This window comes from Cynocephalus volans, chromosome 10, assembly GCF_027409185.1.
Source record: "Cynocephalus volans isolate mCynVol1 chromosome 10, mCynVol1.pri, whole genome shotgun sequence".
Lineage (NCBI taxonomy): Eukaryota > Metazoa > Chordata > Mammalia > Dermoptera > Cynocephalidae > Cynocephalus > Cynocephalus volans.
The window spans coordinates 45,872,197-45,889,426 of NC_084469.1; the positions used below are offsets into that span (position 1 = coordinate 45,872,197).

General features: G+C 38.1%; 1 protein-coding gene across 14 annotated transcripts in view; it reads right to left on the reverse strand.

Annotated features, from left to right (window-relative positions):
• Positions 1 to 668: 668 nt before the first annotated feature.
• The window catches only part of NCOR1 (nuclear receptor corepressor 1), a 148,219-nt gene continuing 131,657 nt past the window's right edge, over positions 669 to 17,230 (reverse strand). For 9 of the 14 annotated variants that reach the window (XM_063110379.1, XM_063110376.1, XM_063110375.1 and 6 more), the window contains 10 exons: positions 16,552 to 17,045; positions 13,972 to 14,100; positions 13,337 to 13,494; positions 12,941 to 13,164; positions 11,338 to 11,481; positions 9,393 to 9,535; positions 4,575 to 4,628; positions 4,026 to 4,247; positions 2,375 to 2,554; positions 669 to 872 (listed from right to left, as the gene is read on the reverse strand). In XM_063110379.1, the coding sequence (XP_062966449.1) occupies positions 685 to 872; positions 2,375 to 2,554; positions 4,026 to 4,247; positions 4,575 to 4,628; positions 9,393 to 9,535; positions 11,338 to 11,481; positions 12,941 to 13,164; positions 13,337 to 13,494; positions 13,972 to 14,100; positions 16,552 to 17,045 (1,936 nt within the window). In that variant the 3' untranslated portion in view covers positions 669 to 684. The remainder of the gene's footprint in view (positions 873 to 2,374; positions 2,555 to 4,025; positions 4,248 to 4,574; positions 4,629 to 9,392; positions 9,536 to 11,337; positions 11,482 to 12,940; positions 13,165 to 13,336; positions 13,495 to 13,971; positions 14,101 to 16,551; positions 17,046 to 17,230) is intronic. The other 5 variants (XM_063110381.1, XM_063110380.1, XM_063110371.1 and 2 more) reach the window with 4 other exon arrangements.

The window sequence follows — 17,230 nt, forward strand, 5'->3', positions numbered from 1 at the left end:
CTGGAGATTTACAATATGGCAGAACTGTGTTGCTCCTACCTTTTGACCCTAATGTACAGATTTTATGACAGGGTCTGTGTTAAAAATCTAAACATTTTCACAAGATTTTAAACATCACTGGGAAGCTGAATTTAGAAGAAACAAAATCAGATAAAAGTACAATGCCCGTGACAGCCAACATTATGTAACGGGGCTGTATGAGGTTGTTTAGAAGGCTAGGGTTAAAAAGATAGATTTTAAAAAGTTACCCCTAAACGTGATGTGCTGATTTGAACATAAGTACACCAGATACTACAGCAAGGGGATACACTGCAAAAAGGTAATCTATTTACAGTACAGAAGAGCGATTTAAAGACATTATGGTTTTCTTTACAAACAGATATAAGGACAGGAATTGTCCACTTTTAAAAACTCTACATTTCAACCCTCCACTATTATTATAATCCATTGAATTGCCTGTATCAAAGGCAGTTTTTTGTTTTTTTGTTTTTTCCCATTTGACACTCCAAATGAATTTCCATCATTTCTTCTTCATACGTGGCCCTGGCTCTCCTGAAAAGTCTCAGGGCACAAGTCATAGGAGGGCAGGTTTTTGACCTGCAATTAAAAATAAAACCACCAAAAACTAGAGATCCCTCCCCAGCACCTTTCCCCCCCTACCCCCCCATCCCTTCTCTGTGCAGTTCAGTCATCACTATCCGACAGTGTTTCGTACTGTGCCGAGAGCAGTGGGGCAGGCTCTCGCTCCCAGATCCTGTTCTGTTGGTGAGGAGCTGCTTGGTTCACAGCAGAGGGGGCACATGCAATCGGTGTTGGTGGCGTACTGCTGAGCATCCGCATAGTCAGAGGATTATAAGGAAACTGAGTTGAGCCTGACAAAAGAAAAATTAGGTTTCACTGTCATGAGCATACTTGCTATTTCATCCAGTTCAACTTCTGCAGGATGGGGTAGGACAGGATTGTTCTACTAAAATGGTCAAGTGACACTATGAAAGCAAAATGAATACCACACAGAAGGGTCAAGTTTTCACTATTTAGAGTCTAGCCAATGACACACAGCAATTGGTGGGAGTCTAAAAAGTATGAATAACATGAGCGAGCACATGGGTGAGAATTGCTGAGCCCAGAAGAGAAAGTCCAGGGCTAGATTTTTAGTTAAATCTGTAACTGTCAGGTGTTGCCTTGCAGCATCCAAGTGGACCTATTGAATATTAAGCTGTAATTGAAAGAGTCTGGTTAAACCAAGAACTTTCTTAAAGAGAAATGCAGGAGTACAGTTCTCAGAAGACAAGTGGACAAGTACCCAGGAACTTAAGCAGGCTGAGGGGCAGCAGGGTGCATAGTGTCTGCTGAATCTTGCTGGGTAGATTTAGAAGTTTACAATATTTAGAAGTGGGATATATTAACTAATAGGCACTGCTACCTTCTGTCAATTTCTAGATTGTTAATTGTCTCCAGAAAGCCTACAGCTTAAGAACTCTTAAAATATAACACATGCCATCATCTAACAAATCCTTCCCTAAGAGAGATTTGATAAGTGGCCATCATTGGTCTAGGCCGTAAGTTTTCAAACACAACCACTTTGCATGCAGCATGCACGATCATTTTATAAAGCAAAAGTCTTTTACTGATGTAATATAATATTATACGATATTTATATATGTCTTCAGGAGTTCACACTTTCCATTTTTTTGGTGCCCTGTTTGTGTATTTAATCCGTAAAGGATGCCTTATAATTCTCTGAAACCCTAAAGTCCACATCAAACATCCCAGTTTTATTAAAAAAAAAAAAAAAAAAAAGTCTGTTCCTTTTTAAAAACTACCATGATCACAGTTATTATGTTCTTAAAAAGTTTACAAAAGGCACAAAATGGAAACCATAAATAAATATTCTAGAGTACTAGTTTGTGTAGATGTAGTGAACCTAGAGAGATGATGGTTTTTTAAACTATTCTTCCCATTTCTGACTTTGATTTCTTAGTATTTCCCTAAGAACCTTCTCTAAGAATGTCTATATGAAAGGCTAAAGGGAAGTCACCTTAGGAGTAACATTTTACATTTAGGTACAACTCATGAAACAACTGAAAATACAGATTTAGTTGCTTTGCAAATAGCAAATGTTGGTTATTAGCATGATACAGAAGTAGGGGAATTTTTTCATAGCTCTTTGTTTATGGTAATCAGACCTTACATCCTTAAAATTTGAGATTATATTAATTTAATTTCTGTTCTGGAAGTGGAACCTATTAATGATACAGAAATGGGAATATAGTTTTCCAAACTATAAAAGTTTTCGATTTTATAAGATAGAAATAACCAAGGTAGTGACATAAATTGCTTTAAGTCTCATTTTCTAGTAGTTCAACCTCCTCACCTGTTGATGAGGGCCTGTCTTCCCAGGCCCACCCTGGCGTCTGCCTGTGGTAATCCCCTTCTGAATGTACAGAGGAGACTGAAGAGGGCCGCTCAGTCCCTAAGTAGCCTTGCCCAGGTATAGGAGATTTAGATTTCCTGCTGTTTGACTTGCTGATGAGCTTTGGTTTGCAAACTCCTCCTAAAAGTGAAATTCAAGTTAAATTATTAATACATAGTATTTAAGTTCTCAATTTAAAAATCTATCAAAACACTGATGAGTATATAATGCTAAATGAAAAAAGCAGGAAGGCACAGCATGAAGAATCTGGATCCTAGCACCAAATGAAATCAAAGAGAGCCAAAATTTCACTAGCAACCAAGACAAAAAAGGGATATGTCCTCATGCCATAAACTTAAAAATTTGGTAACCAAGGAACTGAAATTTCTGAAACATCAAAACTTCTTTGCTGGCCTTAGAGTACAGAAATGGTGCTAAAAGGCAGGTTGACAAAAATAAATCCTCCCTGCCTACCTCCCCCTCCCCCCTATTACAGAGAGAAGCAAACAGAGTAGTTAATATATTAGTCAAAGAAATAATATGTCAAGGAAAAAACAACAGAAGTCCCTTCATGTCAGTCCAGGACCTCAGCAGAGGTTCGGCAAGTCTTGACGGCCCTTTCTATTTTTCCAGGCTCTGTTTAGCTGGTGAACTCAGCAGAAGTTCACAGGACTGGTATACCCCTGACAGGGCTCTAGAACAAAACATCGAAAAGATCTCAGAAGAGATCAGAGCCCAGGTCACCAGCGGATAACAGTCACCAGTAATGTAACCTTCAAACACACACACACACTTCACATCAATAGAAATTGGAAGGTCAGAGCAGAAAGGGGAAGACGATGCTCATCTTTTAGAGCAGGAAGTAAGTCGACACTGTCTTAATATGTGTAGGTTAAGAACAAAAAACCCTCAAATCTCTTTAATTTTTTCCTTAACCACAGTGAGATCTTTTACTTGAAGATGACAGAGGAAAATAAACTAAAACTGAAATATTGCTGCCCTTAAGGTAATTTTTTAAGCACAAGCTTAAGGAAAAGATTATATATAAACATCATGGGTTTTGGTGTGCTTGGTGTCAACAGAACTATCTCACTCCAGAGCTGTCTTTTTATCTGTGTCTACACAGAGACATGTCTGGAGTGACGCTTATCAAACAGCAGCACTAGCTTTCTGGGTGATGTCATCTAAAGGATTGGTCCCCACCCCCCGTTTTCCTACTTTCATCTTTGGCTTACAATTCTTTTATACTGAGCCTAACATTTTTATCACAATAGTAAGTCGCTTTTATTCAAAACCAGAATATGAAATTATATTTGTACTATAATTACAATGTATGTGTACAGATAAGGACTAGATACAAACAAATATAAAAACTGATATGCAGGGGGGGTGACATTCTGGGCAAAAATTTTCTTTTTATTTCTACTCATGTTACTATAATGTCTGTGCAGGTTAAAATTTTAAATTAAAAAAAGGAACTAAAACCCTCAAAAGTGACCCTGAGCACATAAAGATATAAATGAAATCTCTTAGTGGATCCATCAGAACTTGGGAAATAAACTGGCTTTTTCTTGGGAAAAGCAGCAGAAAACCATTAAAATGGAAACTTTACCTGAATGAGGTGATGGATCCCCTTCCTCTCTCCGTGTTTCACTACTGGTCACAACTGAAGTGTTGGCAGTACCAGGCATTACTCCCACAGGTTGGGACATGACAACTCCATGATCCTCCACTTTGTCATCAAAGCTTCCCATGAGAGCCTTCCTGATAATGTCTTCTAGACCAAGATTACTTGCAGGATCAGCAAAAGAATGGCTTCTAGAGCTAACTGAGCCTGGAAGAGACAACCAAAAGCATTTCCGCTTGTTTCTGAGAGGCAGATCAGGAAACGGACATGAACAGACAACATACAGCCCTTCAGCCCACTGAATACACATAGCATTCAGCAAGTCATCTAGAACACCACTGAGAGCCCAGAGGCCATGTTAATCCACAAATTGTAACTCAAGGAAATCTGTTTGCCAAGTGAATCAGTTACCCATACTTGCTGGATTGACTTCTACTGTGCCAATTTTGTATTGGTAAATAATGTATTTTGAATCTTACCTGATGTAAAAAAAAAAGAAAAGAAAAAAACTGAAAAAAAAAAAATTAATCTTACCTGACGTAGTAACTGCTGGCAAATTAAAGATCTCAGTTCCTGGCTGAGCAGCTGCTGTATTTAAACAAACATTCAAGTTAATTGAGAAGTGATAATCATGTACATCAAAACAGTCTCAAAAAAATCCTATAATAAGATTAATCTTTTTATTTTCCACAATCTCAACCTTATTTTTCACCCATTAGGTGAAGATAAAATGAAAGCAATAACAATTTCTTTTAAAAAGAAATCAGGAAATTAAAAATTGGGTGAGGTAGGAAAATCAAAACAGGAGCAATATTACCCAGAGAAAGTAAAGAAACTTTGTACTGCTGGAGAAATACAAGTAGGACAGGTTGCTCTCAGACCAGGAATCCAGGTATCCTAGTAAAGAAGAAACCTTAGACTCTTGACCCCAGCAAGTATCAACAGGTTTGAAGCAGCCTGAGATTAGATCCAGGAGAAGCCACCTCAATGAATAGTGTAAAAATGACTGTGTTTCCCTACCATGGCTAATTGGAAATTCTTCTAACATTCTCAGGATATTCCCTGGATAAGACAAAAGACTGCCTGTTGATTGTTTTAATACTGCTAACTGTGCAATTTGTAATTTGTACAGTTTGAATGACAACAGAAGACCTGGGAACCACCTATAAAGCATTGTGCCAGGAGGGGAAGGTATTTGGGGACATAAATGGTATTTCTATTACTTCTTCCGACTTGATGCTGAATGCAGGAAGTAAGCAGGAGCTAAACAAATGATGTCCCAGAGAAATGTGGAGTTTCTGATGAGACTAGAAGGATGGACTCTTACGTAGGGACGAGAGCCATCTGTGAAGATGGAAAGGTGCATGTGCTGAGAAACCCACTTTCTTGATCAGGGAGGTTTTAAACTGATGAGAGGAAGAGAAAAATCTCCAGGAATAACTATAAAACAATGACTATGCATGACAGTCTTACTTATAGGCCAGAGAACATAGAAAATAAACTGAACCTGAAATAACACAGCCTTATGGTTATCACAAAGTTTGTGGAATAGGACTCATTCATTCATTTGAGAAATTCTTTTGAGAAATTATTTGGCTGAATATTAATACTTTATATATAGTATAATAAAATTACCTTCTTGTTAATCAAAAAATCGTCAGATGAGGATAATTCCATATAGTTCAAGCAATGATAATACTTAGACACTGTACTTACAATGTAACCCTTTCTTTACTTATGGAGCTTACAGTTCAGTGTGGTACTGAGGCCATACAAATCATAATCACCTGGGATGCTTAGTAAAAATGTAAATTTCCTATATTCTTGGGGCCCTGTAATTCACATATTTAATAAGCGTATTCACATATTTCAGGTTATTGTGGTACACATTAAAGTTTGAGGACTCTGGTTTAAAATAGAGGGGCACACTGTTGTGAGAGAACGTGATAATTGTTTAGAACTGAGGGGGATGGAAGGTAGATACTGAGACGTGTGCGGGAGGTGGGTGAGACAGGAGGAGGTACCTACCATCAGCAGGTGACAAGATGAGGGAGAGGGAGGATGACGGAGAGAGTGGGGAGTGGAGTGCAGGTACCGCATCAGGGAAGGAGGGGGAGGTTTTTGTGTGGGGAGTTGGAATATGAACTCAGTTTTGTTTGTTTATTTATTTAAAAGATGACTGGTAAGGGGACCTTAACCCTTGACTTGGTGTTGTCAGCACCACGCTCTCCCGAGTGAGCCACGGGCCGGCCCTTGAACACAATTTTAGATATTTAAGGAGCCAGTAAGATACTGAAGAAAAAAAGAGGTCTGTGAAAATATGTAAGTGGAGCTCAGAAAAAGATAGAATCCAGGTAAAAATTTGGGAGTTTTCAGCATAAAAGTGACATTTTAAACTCAGAGAGAGAGTGCATGAGGAGAAAAGGGCTGAGAAGAGAGTGCTGGGGAGAACTTATAATCAATGACCAGGTAAAGATAAGACTGGGCTTCTAAGGAGACTGAAGATAAGCCAAAGATGTAGAGAAAAAAACAGGGAGAACACAGTGTCTGAAAGCCAAGAGTATTTCTGGAAAAGGGAAATGGTTCACTGTCAAAAGCTGCAAAGAGATCACATAAAGTAAGTTTTAAGGCATTACAGTTTTTAAAAAATAAAGTCACTGATGTCTGACTTGGTTTGAATGCCCCTCCTAAAACTTATGTTGAAATTTAATAGCCACTGCGATGGTATTAAGAGGTAGGACCTTTTAAGAGGTGATTAGGTCATGAGGGCTCTGCCCTTATGAATGTATTAACGCTGTCATAGTGGGAGTAGGTTCCTGATAAAAAAGGGATGAATTTGGCCCGATTTCCTCTCTGTCTCTTGCAAGTTTCCTCGCCATGTGATGCCTTTCATCGCCTTATAACACAACAAGAAGGCCTTCACCAGATGCCAGTGCCATGCTCCTGGACTTCCCAGCCTCCAAAACTGTGAGCTGAATAAATCTCTTTTCTTTATAAATTACTCAGTCTTTGGTAATTCTGTTATAGCAGCAGAAAATGAACTAAGACAATGTCCTCGGTGGGAACACTTAATTGAGAGACACTGAGTTGAAGTGAAGCTGTCCTGGTTGCTGATGGCTTTGATTTCTCAGTATTACTTCCCAACGAGGACTGAATGTGCCATGGGGTCCGAGGAGCCTGCTGGTTCTTTAATATATTCCCTTTGCAGAATCAGAAGGAGTTCTTGCAATCCAAAATACCCCAAACTCTAAAGCAATTTTGTAGTACTTGCCTGAAGATATCAGTACACTTTATCTCCTGATAAAGTTGGGGCCTTGTTTCATCATACATTTTCAGACAGTATAGTCCATCCCTCCTTCTAAGAATACGCAATACAGTACTCTGTGCGCTCAACAGACATTGAATCAGTGAATGAGAGACCTACCGCCTAAGCACAGACTAGGTAAGAGAGAATAAACTATAAAGTAGGCTCCTTAAACTCATATGTGACATTCCCATCAGGAATCTTTCCCCAGTGAAGACAAAGACTACAGAGGATAAGAGCAAACCAAGCAAAGGTGCGGCGGTTGAACAACTGGCTACTCTAGGATCTGTGTGTCTCTATGCTTTGATATTCATCTCTGGGTTCTAAGAATCTGAAAATGACAGGACCATATTTTTATTAGTGACATTTGAGGCTGTAAATAATAGATAAAACTGTTGAAGACCAAAGACAAAAAACTGTAATGATAATATTTCTTAAAAAAGAAAGGATATCTGTAAGCCTGATAGCAATTCTGGTCAGCATTCTAAAATATTAAACTTTTAGATGATTTGTTGCCACTTAAAAAGAGAATCTAGTAACTAAGAGTTAGTTCACAAATGATAAGTACACTAAGGTTATCCTTTTTTTCTTTGACATTCAACATTTATTAATCACAAAGAGGCATAAATCCAATCACACATCTAGCTGGCAGTTCATAGACTACAATTTCCTTTCTTTGGACAGGTTCAAGAGACGACCAGATGGTAGATCCCAGAAATAAAGTAGATCACAGAATACCCAGAGTCTCTCTGTCACTGGATATAATTAAGGATAAGATGGGTAGACAAAACAGGTAAATAAGACAGGGGGATCATACAAGCAAGTCTGCTGAAGAGCAGAGTATGAGGAGGTCCTGATCACTGGATGTATATCAACCCAGAGGAAAGGCTCTACTATAGAGCTTCACCTACTGGATATTTACCAACAATCTGGCTAATGATGCTAGAAGTAGAGGACTGTTAGAAGCTAGTTAGTATATCATTAGAAACACAGACTCTGGAGTTGAAATGCCTGGGTCCGAACTGCATGTCCCATTACTTACTAGTTATGCCAGTAAGTAATGGCCAGTCATTAAACCTCTGAACCTCAGTTTCCTCATATACAAAATGGAGGTCATTAAATGTGCAGTGTGTTGAGCTGTGAGGATTAAATGAGATTATATGAGAGTACTTCAAAAAGTTCAGGGAAAAATTCATATTATCTTTAATTCTATTTTTCCATGAACTTTTTGAAGTACCCTGTGTATATACACGTTTAGAACAATGCCCAACACATAGTAAGTGCTAGACAGCCTTTTGCGACCATTTTTACTGATGTTTTATATTTTCAGATGATGCGTTTTTCTTATCACAGTTGCATACAAATACTGAAAGACTGAACTGAGATCCAGAAAGACACTGGTAGAGTAGAAAAAATAGTTGGAATACAGCAAGCACAGACTGCCTTGTCCTGTCCTTGGAGTTAGTAGCTGTAAAAGCAGAACAAGAGAGAGGTGTAGATTAAGAGTAGCCTACCAGGAGACCTTGACATCCTATATTCTTACCAACTTAACTGTGTATATAGGTTGCCAAGAAAAAAGCTGATACAACCTTAAGCGACCTTAAAAATGATGTTTAGTATAGATCATACTATACTTTCCTGGAGAGCAACTGAGATGGTTGGGGCACTCAGAACAAGGACGTGATGAACAACTGACAAAACTGGGGCTATTTATAGAGATAAGACTCATGAAGGACATGTCTTCAGATATCTAAGGAGATGTCCTATGGAGATAGCCCAAATGGACAAAACTAAGACCAGTGGGTAAAAAACAAGCAAACAAACACCTATGGAAAGTTAATCCCGTCCCACATAAGAAAAAAAATGTCTTAGACACAATTTGTTCAAAGAGAAAACGGACAGCTTCAGAAAGCAGCAAGTTCCCTCTCAATAATTAGGAACGCTTTGATCAGATGTTTTCAAACTCAAGGATTACAGGAGAGGCAACATTGGAGATATCATTATTAATGCATGTTTTATTTGGGGTTCATGAAAGAAATCCCACTTACCCATATCAGAATCACCTCCACCAGAGGAGTTCAACTTACGAAAAATCTCCTGCTTCTTTGATTTAACCATGGGTGATGTGTTTTCAAGTTTGGTGAAGAATGAAGGCAAGTAGCTCATACTTCCTGGTGAGCGGGAATCATTCCTGTTAGGAATATAGTTAAATCTATTATAATCATGTACTCCGACCCCTGGAGACATTCCTATTAATGATAATAATAATAGTCATAGAGTACTTGGAAGACTACCACTTACCCATGCTGTGTTCATGGTTATAACCCTAAGAAATAATAGGTGACTGTAAGCCAGTTAGTACATTTGAGGACATAGTCATATGCTTTAGCTCTAAAAGATGAAGTCATAAAGTTGAGATTAGAGTGAAAATAATGTACAGCAGAGATCCTTATGAAGGAGTGAACAAGTAGCAAATGAATATTAATGGGAAAACTTGGAAACAGCTTATCATGGTGCTCTCTGCTTAGGAGCACTAACATTGATATATTTACAGTTACCACACAAACTGGGAACTATTTTACTAGCAGAATTACTTTCAATTACACTAAAAGCATAACTAATAGCACAATTGCCTATAAAATAGCAAGAGCTCACGCCTAAATAGTCAACAGCTGGACCTGAACAGAAAAGCTACAGTGTATAAATAAAACTGCCTATTTGTTACAGTTATTTCAGGCCACCTAACAGATGAACTGAGTTTAATGTAAAGGGTTTCATATTTCATTGGCAGCTTCCTATACTAACACATTTTCAAAAACAAGTTTCCCCTAATAGCTTAAGGCCACTAAGGATCTAGCTAGAGCCAGAAATGGTAAGAGAGGACATGAGGCTGTTGATAACCTAATCTGGTAATGTGGATTTATTCATCATTCAATACAAGAACACTTATTATATGCCAAGCAAGACAATTGAGGTGATTAAAAAAATGAATAAGACATGGTCCATGTCATCAAAAAACTCACAAACTTAGTGGGAAACATGTAGATGTATAATTAAATTTAACATTACTCCTTCTCTAAAAATGAATTTTCTTCCTCATTTCACTGTAAGGTACCAACATCTATTTGGTTCCCTATGAATATGTACAATAAATAAATAACAACACACTGTAACAAATGCACTAGCAGTTTGGAGTCAGACTTTCTTTTAAACCTGCACTTTCTCCCTTACTACCAGTATGACCACGGGCAAATCACCTATCTTCCTCTCAGAGAATCAGGGAAGAGTGTTCTACACCCAGAAAACAGCATGAGTATGGACAGAAAGGAATTCAGAGAACAACCAGCAACTTGATATGGAAACAGAAAAAAGTATAAGTAAGGGTGAAGTAGCAGGAAATGAAGTTGGATGAGCGGCATAAGCCTGGTCGAGAATAACTCCAGTGTCATGATAATAATGACTCGGTGCTGACTCTGTGATTTTAGACAAATCACCCTGGTGGAGCAATCGAGAATGACCAGAAAGGGGCCAAATCAAAGGCATCTAATCCAAATGGTGATAAAAATCTAATTATTCATAGGGTTGATGTTAGGGTAGAAATAGATAAGATAAAATATGTAAAGCAGTTCGGCACAGGTGCTCAACGTTACTTCCCTTCTTCCGTATATAGTCCACAATGCTTGGTACAAGGGAAGCACTCAAATGTTGGCTGATCCACCCCACAACAAAAAAGGTTTTAAAGAAAGATTTAGAAGACTTAATTTCAAGAATAATGAACAAATTTTCTCTAACCTATTTAAATACTACAGTTTTTTGCTAAAATTTGCTAGCATTTGATCACTAGGAAAACAGACTAATGATCCTCTGAGAGTCCCATCCTGATGTATCAGCTGAAAAGAGTAAAAGGCACTGACTTAAGGAAAATTTTAAGGTCCTAACCCCTGTCCCCTTAGTGAAGGCAAACTGCTGCTAGGAAGTGCATGCTCTCCTCACCTTTGCTCTGCAGGTTCTGCTCCCCTCTGAGCCAAGAGCAGCATGCTGTCCTGTTTCTCATGCACAACTGGAACCTGGGGTGGGGAGATGGGCTCGTAGGGCTCTGAAGAGACGTGACTCCTCTCTGGGGACTTTCCAGGCCTACTATTGTAACATGAGAAGGAGGAAAAATTGCCAGTTTCTATCAGAAAAAAACGTTGCTTCGGGTATTCACTATACACCTAGTTATCAAAACAATCTGTTGATGCCTCTACCCATGCATGCCCAAAAGATTCAGGTGTCTTTGTTTTGCTTATACATTAAAAATCAGTTAATGGTATTTTTAAGACTATGGATTGGATGGACATTTTAAACTATAAAACCAAGTAATTTTACTAAGACTAATAAAAGAAATGTAACATTCCTCATTAAAATGCACAAAGTGAAAAAGTCAAATTTTCATAAATACCATTAATTGCTTAAAATGTGGTACAAAGTATTTTGTGTCAGGAATGCACCATGGCTCTGCTATATGGCTTTCCAGTTTTCTTTGATAATTGCATTTCTATTCTTTTTTCTTTTTTTTTGGTGAAAAAAGAATAAATGTGCTTTCATATTATACTTAAGATCATCCAGCTTCTTGAAATGATTATGTCTGAGAGGTGCTTTAAAGTAATCCAGTTTGTGGGTATGGCAAGCACGGATAAAAACGAAACAAAAAGGATTACCAAAGTTGTGTGACAAGACACATCGAGGTGTGTTGTACTTTTCTACTCTTGTGTATGTTTGAAAACTTCTGCAATAATGTATTTCTAAAAAAGAAGACCATCCAGCTTCCTAAACACTTTATTCTTGTTTCTGTTCTCTGCTAAGTTTGAAGATTTCGTAGACAGGCTGGAGAATCACTTCTGCTACAAATTTCTCCTTTTCATGCTCTGAGCTATGGTTTCCACTACCTGGTTTATCCATTCTCTCTGTGTCTTCTGGGTATTTGCCAGAATTTTTGATTTACTGATATCCCAGTCTTCTCAGCATTCTTATGAATTAATTCCCCTTGTGCGACTTAACTATAATTTGACATGTGCTAATATTTAGTCTACCACTTTGAACCAGAAACCCTGTATCCATTTTTTAAAAAAATCCAAACACAGAAAGAACATCACATAAGAAAATAATGCTTTTTACCAGATAGCCTTGCCATATAAACTGTTTCCTCCCATGATGCCTCTATTGGCCTCACTTTATTGGATGCTGCCTTCCTAAACGTCTATTGCTACTGACCCAATAGAAACAACTGAAAGAGATAAACACTGAGAGGTATAATTCTGAGGGATCATTCAAGTGTCCCTGAACCTACTGCCAAACTACACATTCTTTATAAGTATCTTTGCAAACCAACAAACAGAACATAATGATGAACTTTTGAATATATATTAAAGAGACATAGTACCAAACACCCAGATCTTCCAAGAATAACACACAGAGAAAAAAATCTCATTTACATTCTCCAGGGAATAAAGATAAACGAATTTCAGGTGTGAAAACCAAATCCCTTGTCTTGTAGTACATTCAAATTGTTTTAGTGTTGGGAAATTTACATATGGTTTAAAAATAAAGACCATACCTTCCCCTGGATTTGTCCAAAAGATTTTCTGGAGAGACTCTTGAACCTGGTCTTTGATGGTGGACAGACTGAGTCTGAGATTCTGGGCTGTAACGACTTGATGTTTTAGTCCTCACAGGGATAGACACTAAAGCAGAAGTTGAATTCTGGAATGTAGAAGTAGGAGGCTGCTGGGGAGTCTGTGAGGGAACTTGGTTTCTAGCAAAATCCTGTGTGATAATTTGCTGTGAACAAGAAAATAAGAAATGGTTAAACTGATTAAGTACTTACAAAAAAAAAGCAGCATAAAAAAATCTAGACATCTTTACTGTGATTTTCTCTTTCTATATGAAATCTTCTTTCTGCATGACATAAAAAGAAAAATTAACAAGCTAATAAGAATAACAAAAAACTTACACAGATGTGATCAGCAAGTGTGATCAGCCGATGGGTCCTGGGCACTTGCCCCAGTCCCTCTGCCTGTGAAGAAGTGGGTAGCTGCTGTTGGGGGGATGGTGATTCCTGCTGGGGTCGATAGTGATGTAGGGGTCCTTCGTACTGTCTGGTGGGATCATCTAATAGAGAACAGAGAGGTGTTTTACTTCAGGGTGCCTCTGTCTTTACTCATTATCAAAGATTAAACATAATTTAGAAGAAACACATGAAAAGGATGTAGTGCATATCTCTAAACACAAAATTTATGTATCTTAATTTTGAAGAAAAAATATTTATTCACTGACAGAAGTCTGAGGACCAGTAGAAATAAAATATGAATGCAAAAGTGGGCAAACAAAATTAATATTAGCTATTTTCTATATCATTAAAATATAAACAGAAGAGTTATCAGTAATAGCTTAAAAGTTATTTTCCATTAGTGCAGTTTAAAATATTTCTAAAGCATTTAAAAATATATATATATTTCTAAAGCATACTCACATGAGATTATCCTAAAACAAGCAAAATAAGTGATTTCTTAACATGTTCTAGACAGATAATTAGAAGCAAATGATAAATGCAAATATGAAAACACGTAAGTGGTGGCTAAGACATACTTTCCGCTTGATTTGCCTTAACAACCTCTGGTTGATAGGCCTGCAGTTTTTCCTGGGGAGGTACAGGTGAGCTGGCAGGACTGATTACCTCGATAGCATCACTAGGTGTTTCATACCTGTGAGAAGATACTTTAAGGAAAGAAAAGAATCTTATTTTAAAACTAATCCTATGAAAAGTTTCAAAAGTCCAAGTTCTTCAAACCTATTTGCATATTTTCATTTTTCTATTCTGTTCAGAAATATTCAATGGCATTCCAGGTTAATGATAAAAATTAAGAAGCTCAAAGGACTGTATCCAAGTGCCTAAGTGCTTCCCTGATGTTCCTAATATCAGTACAGTATAAGGCGTTCTGAGATTTTGTGGCTCTAAGATCTTTTTTAAGAAGCCAAAAATAAACAGTGAGATGAAGCAGAATAGAGAACCGATTTATGATATTCCCCTGGGAGCTGGAAAAGAAATCATGAAGGAAACATTTGTCAGAAGAGATTAATAAACAAATGAGGGAGTAGATCAACAGCTGATTCCAAAAATTCCAATTCTGTTAAACAATCTGCTCTTGGAAAAACTTGGCAGCTATAAGCCTGCTGCACTATCATGATGATTTTTAAAGCACTGTACGATTTTTCTAGAAAAACTGGAGAACTGATAAAAATTACTCAGAATAATTTTGCAGCACCTGCTCCTCTAGCACTCAACTGAACAGTCCTTCCTGCCCCCAACCAGGTCGTGGAAATTGCAGTTACCAGGGTTCCAGTACACTCAGGACAATGAAAACCAGATAAATGGGATGGAAATTATTGAGGAACAGGGCTGGCCAGTTAACTTAGTTGCTTAGAGCTCAGCCTTATAAAATCAAGGTCACGGGCTCAGATCCCCATACCAGCCAGCCACCAAAAAAAAAAAAAAAAAATTACAGTGGAACTAAAATAAGTCAGTATAGTCTAAGTAATTTATACTAATTTGTGACTTTTGTAGCCACTAATAGTCATCACTATTTATTTACCCAACATCCTCAATCTCCTTACGACTCCCAATATTCAGTCAACAGAAAGTCTGATCTTGAACCATGTTCACATTGCTCTTGAAGCCTTCAAGGGCAAGGTTAAGGCTTCACCTTCAGGGTGAGGGAGGCTCTCAAGAGTCAAACTGAAAATCACACTGAGTAACTGTAAATAGCCCAGTGACAAAAAAGATAACCACACTTAGAAACATGAATGCTTAGAAAGGAAGTTGTGCTTTCTATTTTCAGACCTTCTGAACATCAAACTCCTAGAACAAGGTTTGCTTTGTGATGCAAGCTGAAAAGAAGTGTTTAATTCGGTGATTAGGGAACCTGTGTGCTACACCATTCAGTAAGCCCAGGTGAGGTCACTGTGCTGGTGACTTCCCTCCAAAACGCCTACTCATACAACTGTATCTCTTCCTCAGCTAGCAATTTTCTGCATGTAGGAAACCTACATTTTGGATTTTCCTAATCAATCCCAGGCTACAAGGTAGTCTTTCTTCTATACCACATACTGCTAAGCTGCCCCCTTCTCTGTCAAAACCTCAGCAGTGGGCTAGATATGTACCCAAACCAGTTATAATTGGGCAACTGGAGATAAAAAGAACTGCACATTGCATTCTGACACATAAGAAATTATTTTTTCATTTCCAGCTCTACTCAGTTTCTTTAATGGCAATAACAGAGACTACTATATGATTAAATTACTTCCAGTATCAGCAGATGCTTGTTTAAATACCTGTTTGTTCCTTCTGTAATTCCATATAGAATTTAGGCAATACTTAAAAAGAAATTTTAAAAAATTAACTTTTCTAGCATTTTAATGTAGATTTGTGAATTCCCTTTTTTTTTTTTTTTTAGAAGATGACCGGTAAGGGGATCCTAACCCTTGACTTGGTGTTGTCAGCACCACGCTCTCCCAAGTGAGCTAACCAGCCATCCCTACATAGGGATCCAAACCCGTGGCCTTGGTGTTATCAGCACCACACTCTCCCAAGTGAGCCATGGGCCGGCCTGTAGATTTGTGAATTCTTATAGATTTGCATGGTAGAGATCATAGTGACTAACCAGACTTGGTCAAAATTCAACTTGTAAGAAAGGTGCGATGTAAACACCAATCACCAATAATAAGGTAGTCTCACTTTTAAAAAATCTGTATCTTAGAAAAAGGAAATAAAAGCTTCGGGGAATTGTACTAAATACTGAATTATGGTCTAGTGAATGCTTCCTGAGGAATCATGCCTCAACAGCACAGAGCTTGATGAAATATCCATCACCCTTCAGATGCCTAAATGTGTTAATATGCTCTGTCCTCTATTTTCCAACTTTGATTTTTAAAAAGGTACAGTTTTCCTCATGAAAAATACATTAAATAGGCTTATACTTAGGAAACTGGGATATTTACATAATCATGAAAATAGCAGAACATACATTTTTGCACTACTAACCAACAAAACCTTTTCTATTACATTTACCATCAAGCATTAGTTTTTTTCTACCATACAGTTCTGCTTCACCTAAAGGATAAATTCTCTACTCAGATATCACATTGTGAAACTCGGATTGAGATACATACAGCTACTAGAAGAGTCTGAACTTTGAGAGCCACGTTCCCTTGCATCCTTGTCCGAGGCAATTTGCCGAGTGATGATCACGTCTATGAAGTTAGCTGCAGTAATGGTTGTCTTCCCTCGGGTCCTTAGCTCTTCCTCATATCTGGATTTTGGAGGAGGCCCTTTATCTTTCCCAGCCTCAGAATAAACTACTGAAGAATGAGGCTGGGGCTTGCCACTTGGAAAGGCTGAAGAAGTGTACAGACACTGAACAGATCTCTTCTCCACCTCCAGGGTTTTCTGCTCTAGCTGCTGCTGTTCACTAACTGCTGCTGACCTGCTTCTCAAATTTTCTTCTAACCTGGCAGCTTCATGCTTACTCTCTTTTGTTTTGGAAACATCCATCTGGGGTGCAGAAGCTGCGGCATCCACAAGAGCAGCCAGGGCATCTGCAGCAGTGTTGTAACGGGAGGCTGGCAGGCCTTGGCTTATTGAAGGGCCCCCAGCAGGCAGTGGCCTGTAAATAAAACCAAATCACAACTCTGTGAAGGGAAGACCAGTTACTGGGGGGTCTGGTGGGGAGATGGAAAAACAAACTGCAAAAAAAAGTGCTTAGCAAATAGAAAATCATGACTATCCTTAAACTACTACAGTCACAAATTTTAAAAATTAAGAGACTGGTATTTTTTTGTCAAAATGTGG